A 6,768-nucleotide genomic window follows, 5' to 3' on the forward strand; every position below is an offset into this window, starting at 1 on the left:
TACTCTCGTGCATGTACTGAATGCTACAGTATAAGACGACTAACTCCGCCTCAATATGAAGGGATACAGTTTGAACTTTTTCAGTGTGTAGTTGATTTAATTCTGTCCTTCTGGAGGTTTCTTCCCTGCTACTCTTTCTCATCCTTTGTGCCCTTGACACCCCTTAAAGCGATCAGCTCCATTACTCCTTCCTATTGTAACGTTCCCCTTTTCTCCTCCTCTTCCTGTCCTAAGGAATGTTTTTAGAGTACCCTGGTCTCCCCTCCTATCTAACGCTGACCATGTGTCTTCCTCCTCTGTGAGCTGTAGCCTCCCTTTTTTTAATCACTCCCTTCCTAATATCTCTCCCGAATGTACGGAAAGAAATGATGCTAACTTGACCAAAACGTTGTATCCACAGGGGGAGAAGGGAAAGAAGGGCAAAAAAGGGCCTAAGGGCGAGAAAGGAGAACAGGGGGCCCCTGGATTAGATGCACCCTGCCCATTGGTATGTCCCCGCTGTGAGCTGCAGGTCGTAGAGCAGCCGTCCCAAACAGGGGGGTGGGGGGGGGCATCCTGTGGCTAAACAGATACCAGCTACTCTCAAAATGAAACAATATGGATGAGATATTTTTGAATGAAGATCAAACATTCAGAGGAGAAACACATTACTCCTCTGAATCCTAAAATGAAATGCCTAAGAAAGCATATAACTGGTTTGTGGTATCAGCAAGCTCACAGGGCCGCTCCTCCCTCCCATCCCATCCCATCCCAACCCCCCCCCTCCTTCTTGTATCCATGGTAGAGGATGGATGCAGGGGGGGGTTAAAGGTCGTCCACCTCTCTCCCAGTAACACTCCTAGGTCGTCTTTGCAAAACAGGGTTTCCGGGGATTTAAGGGTGAAAAGGGGGAACCAGGGCAGCCAGGTCTGGACGGGCTGGATGCCCCATGCCAATTGGTACAGTATCTCTCTTCTTCCTCCACCTCTCACCCAATGCATGCCGCTCACCTTCAGTCCTCACCCAATCAAAACCATGCATGACCTTGAGAGCTTGACATGCACTTTATTTTTTATCACAAATACATTACATGCACCGAGATATACGTGACTAACTCTCTGACAGCAAGCAGCCTCTTTTAGATAATACACATTTACAAGTGAAATATACAAAATAAAAACATGGATAATTGAATCTATCCCTCTAACTCAATCCTTCCTTTGCTCTTATTAAAACTGTAAATAAATTCTAACACAGACTCCTTTACTGATGCTACGTGCACATGGACCCCCCCCTCCCCCCTCCACTCTCCACTCTTTTAACTCCCCTTCCCCTCTTCCTTTATGTGTACCAATTGGGCCAGACCATGATGACGAGGGAAAAACTAAAAACTGGATATGTCTCCAGAATTATTATTTGGTTGCTTCTGAAAGAGTGCTGTGTAATGCAATGCTCGTTTTTACACTCTGGGTAGAATTGTTAGTCGTTAAATGATAAGCTTTAAACTAATTTGAAAAGGCTATATTGATTGTGTGTGTGCTTACAAAGAAATTAGATATAGTATACTTCATTGATCAAAAATGTCATCTCATTAAATTGCATCTACACGAGTTGCGATGACTTTATTTTCAGATACACTCTGATTTTGTTAGTGTCCCCATATCCATCTTATTATTGTTGTTTTATAACTGTGGGGTAACTTTAATCAAATCAGAGACATGTGCATGAGCTGTATGTTGCTGTGTATTATGTGCATGAATGAGAATACATGTTATATTTCATAATCATCATAACACTCATTTATCAGGACACATCAAGATGCAGGCTTAATGCACAGTTAAAACACAGTCTTTAGTGTTTATAAAGGGTTACTTCACAACCTTTCCTCATTCCTAATGTCCTGTTGTTACACAAACATTTTGAAGAACTTACTTTCGCAACAGGTACAATGATCAGAGAAAGTTTACGCAGTTTGCATTCTGACACGTCATCCTTTACACTAGACACCATAGCGTCACATTCAATATTTTTAACATAATGATACAAACACTTTGGTCAACGCAATGACACGAAACAGCAGAATCACATTTTCTCCTTCAGTATCCAGAAATACGAATAACCAGCATGTGAGACATGAATAGTTAAAGTGCATACAATCAGCATTATCATTAGGTCATTTGCCTGTGGTTTGATTTGAATCGATGTGGCAGAATGTGGTTTTTATAAGTAGCTTTTATGTCTTTACTCTCTCCGATGTGTGCTTTTTGCGTATTAATGTTTATTCATCTGTTAAACCCAAACCTGTTTCAGTGCTCATGTTTTTCTTTTTGCTTCCCCGCTTCTTTTCTCTCATCAGGGCCCAGATGGATTACCAATGCCTGGATGCTGGCAGAAGGTGAGATGAGTATACTTATCTTTGAGTGATATGACACACTTCAGTAGCTCAACTACAGAGATACAGAGTGAACAAAATGTAAGGACATCTCAACGTAGTGAATTTTCTTAAATCTCAACGTCTACATGTATGGCAGCCATTCCATTCCAGTGTCGGTTGAATTAAAACACAGAAAAATGTGTTCAGTAGTTTATAGAATAAAATAATTTAATTTTACTCAAACACGTGCCTATAAATAGTAAAAGCAGAGAAACTGATAATGCTGCAGTGGTGTCTTCATTTCTTCATATATCACCATGATTCCTTACATTAAGAGAATATTGTTTTTGTAGAACAAGTTTTCTGAAATGAAAAATATGCAAATAAGGCATTATCTAAAGCTGGCTTTTAATGAATTTAGGAGACATCGACAGACACAAATACCTAACGTATAAACCTAAATGTGTATATGTGTGTTTTATTTACACTAGTCTGAAAGAAGACATATTAACGGAGAAAAACACTCAAAATTATTATTATTATTAACAATATTTTTCCTACAGTGTTTTGCCTTACAACTACACAAAAATGACTATTTGCATCTTTATTTCTGGAATAGGACAGAAAGGTTAATCAAATCAAAGTTTTGGACTGATTTAATCTATATATCAGGTTTAATTCAGATTTAAAAAATGCTCCTAATATTTTGATCACTTTGTATCAGTTCATTTTATTAATGTGTGTTTCTGCTTCTCTACGTTTGCATGGGTTTCCTTCAAATTAAATAAGCCGTAACAACGTTTCTCTGTCGTGTGAAGAACACCTCACTGTGTCAAAACCAGATTGTACATTTGAGTGATGAACCACTGGCAACATCTTCACGTCCTTCTCTCTCCTGTGTTTTTCTTGCAGTGATCACTCTAACCCGAAACGCATGGAGTTTGTAAATAATGCTTCTTTTATGGTATTTATAGTTTTTTTAATGGAAAATGTCTAAAAGAAAAAAGAAGTCTATGTGTACAATGATACGTCCCGAGTTACCCGCCCTAAGCTGCTTCTACTCACATCACCGTGTGGAAAAACAACCGTGTGTGTCCGCTCTCACATCCACATCGTGGTGGAGTTCAGATCCTCGGCTGGGCGGCAGAACTTGTCTCTGTGGTCTTTGCATGGCTCAGACTGCAGCGCCGCACACTCACGGTGGCGTGGAAGGAGGAGGATGAGGAGGAGAAGGAGGAGGATCTGGACTGGCTCTCTAACACCAAACGCTACATGTTTTGTGTTGTTTTGGTCTCAACACCGCCCATTCATGCAGCAACATTTTCTAAAAGACTAAAAAAAGAAGAAAAACTGTGCCAAACAGAACATTGCACCCCTGCCCCTGCAAACGCATGCAAACTATATTTATATGTATTGTACATACATGTCACTGTTTTGTGGTTGGCTTCTGCAGAAAAAGAAAAACACTAACATAAAACACAACCCCCCCCCCACCAAGAGCTCTGATTTGGTAATTTCTGCTTTCCTTTAATCTTCCCCCCAAAGGGAGTCACGCCATGGCTGGTAGCCTGAAAACCCCCCCCCGAAAGTAAAGCTGTTGGTTATTGTTGCTTTATTGAGGTGATGCCTGCAGAGGGTATGATATCCGCAGGTTTTATCACGATACTACACACATGTGGCTCAGCATCAGTGTGGTGCCTCGTCTCCGGACAAGAGGGAGGGGGAACTGTCAGGTACACAAATCAGGCTCATGGGTTTGAGTTTGGACAGGCCTACCCCCCCCACCCCACCCTAGGATTGGGGATTCTGCAGGAGAGTGTCTCATGGATCTGCAGAGAGATCACCAGGAGCGCTCCGACGTCTACTGAGAGCGTTAACACAATGCAATTATCTTTTTTTTCTTGTTTTCGTTGTTGCTCTCATTCTTTAACATTGTATTTGTGTGTATAATAGCCTTTGGTGCCTCAAGCTTTTATTCATTCCTTTATCAGAAACGTTATATTTTATTTTGACTTATCGGAATGGTGTTTATTTCAGGAGCTTTGTTTGGTTGGAGTATCGAAAAAAGACACACGTTGCGCACTGTTTTTCATATGAATAGTTTTTACAGGTTACAGCAGTGTACATGCATCCATCAGGAACACATCCTGGTTGTAAAGAAGCTTTGTGCAAATCACATCCAGCATTGTAACACATCTGCTGGACTTTTGGGCTGTTAGTTGTACAGTGTTGTTGATTCACTGCATGTACACAATTTATTTCTGATGGATTTCTTATACATAATAAGCTTTGATTTGAGGAAGTGTATCAGAACCATAAAGCAACAGTAGCTGGTTTTCACATATTGAGCAGAACACTCTTTTACACCTCATGTATTGTCTTAAACAAATGGAAAACAGTGAAAGAAAAGCTAAGTGAATTGGTCCATTAACACACCACAGTGTTCCCGGTGGCCAGTTATGTCACATTCCATATCAGATGGAGCAGTATTTGTGTTTATTTTTCAGCATATTTTACCCATCTTTTTCACATTTCTTATATTCAAATTGCCTTCTGACATAGTAGGTGCTATGCAAGGTGATACTCTTTCTGCAACATGAGAAATATGCATGTGAAACACCAACATTTTGTTGTGATGTAGCACCAGCCACAGGTGGATTGGAGAAGGTTTATTCCCGTATGGTTTCCGTTTGATTGTACAGTTCATCTCACCTGTATAGATTATGATGGTGCTGCTCTATCAGCGGTACACAACAGCTTTCTTTATTGTTGTTGGGGTTTTTATGTATGTAACAATTTAAAGTTTTCTGTGCATATATTTGTGTATTTGTCTCAATATTTTAAGTGGTACATTATTTATTTTTCTATAATTTCTTAAGTGAAGGCATTTTTGGTTCTTAACAGCATTCCTTTCAGTTGTTTTGGCTTTTCATGTCCGCTGCGGTTCTCTTGATATTATGAATTTTGGATCGTAACGGATAGTGTGAAGGAAGGTGGTCATTTACAAAAAACAGAGCAGCGTGTATTCACTGTTCTACTTCAGCTATACGACCTTACAATCTGCTTTTATTTTGTGTCAAAACGTGACAACGAAATGCACCAGATGAAGTAAAATATTACCGCTTTTCTCAAGCTTCTTTTCTCTCTATCTCTCTCTTTGCATTGAATGTAGTTTGATATATGTATAGTGGATTATTAATGTACTGTTAAATGTGTGCTCAATTGACAAGAAGTGCAATTTATACTTTGGTTAATGTGCGTAGCGTCAAATGCAGCTGAAACATCACATCGCTGTGGTTTCAAAAGCTCCATTTGTGCAGTCATGCTACCCTGTATACCACTACCTGGAAGAAAATGTTTATTTACCAGAGGACGAAGAAACAAATGAAACATGGACCTTTCATTACATTTGATTGGTTTCAATGCATCCTCAAAAAGCTGTCTCCCATATTTCAAAATGTTATTTCCATGACTTTATATTTAGTTTTTTTTTAATGCGTTTTAATTTCCATCTGTTACAGTACATTTCACTTCACAAGTTGCTGTATGTTTAGCATGTGCAGCTAATTTTATAATTGATTTTTTTTCAGTTTTGTTTTTGTTTGATTGATTGATTGTTGTGTTTTTTTGTTATATATTCAAATTTAGTTTATTATGCTATTTGCAGAAGACCCAAAATATTTCAAACATGTATTTCCATACAAGTCATCGGATTTAAAGTGCCGGTGTATTGAAAAAGACTCTTGTCAGAAACCCTAACAGATCTATACCCTCGAATACACCATAGCCTTACTGTAATACCACATACTCTCCAAAAATAAAATGCAGTCTCGGTGCAGGAGTAAAAATGTTTAATGGTATTTAGGCAAAATCCATGTTGTGGCTTTGAGTTAAAACTGCATTTTCTTTGGTTGTGGTAATATTTTCAGTTTATGTTCTGTCGTCTCATTTTGTATCCGTTTGATTGAAATGTCTTTAAAGACCATTGTGTTCACACACTGCTATATTTCAAGGTGACATTTCATATGACTGTACTGTTGGAGCCAAATAAACACAGTCTATCAAATACATCAAAGAAAAAACTTGCCTTTATTGGTAGAAAATATATTTATGTAAACCCAACGGTGTAAAGCACATTTAAAACCTACAATATAGATGAAACGTAAGCAAGTATTGCAAAATCTATATGCTTTTATTTGTAAGTCTCAACAGTGCTTTTGTTTTCCAATCAACTAATCTTATTTTCGCTTTCAAAAGAATGTCAAGTAAAAAGTACAATATTTTTCCTATCAAAAGTAGGCACTTACACTTAAAAATGTGTATCTTTACCTATTATATGAGCATTACCATCAAAACAATTATATACCAATCTAATAAGGGAACACAAATCTAAATAATTATTTTAAATATATTTT

General features: G+C 38.4%; 1 protein-coding gene across 1 annotated transcript in view; it reads left to right on the forward strand.

Moving 5' to 3' along the window:
* LOC117487794 (collagen alpha-1(XXV) chain) overlaps positions 1-6,435 on the forward strand; it is a 137,694-nt gene extending 131,259 nt beyond the window's left edge. The window contains 3 exon segments of the mRNA XM_034136460.1: positions 401-487; positions 2,336-2,374; positions 3,266-6,435. Coding sequence (XP_033992351.1) covers positions 401-487; positions 2,336-2,374; positions 3,266-3,268 — 129 coding nt within the window. The 3' untranslated portion in view covers positions 3,269-6,435.
* The last annotated feature ends 333 nt before the right edge of the window (positions 6,436-6,768 follow it).

The sequence above is a fragment of the Trematomus bernacchii genome, unplaced genomic scaffold (assembly GCF_902827165.1).
Source record: "Trematomus bernacchii unplaced genomic scaffold, fTreBer1.1, whole genome shotgun sequence".
NCBI classification, from domain to species: domain Eukaryota; kingdom Metazoa; phylum Chordata; class Actinopteri; order Perciformes; family Nototheniidae; genus Trematomus; species Trematomus bernacchii.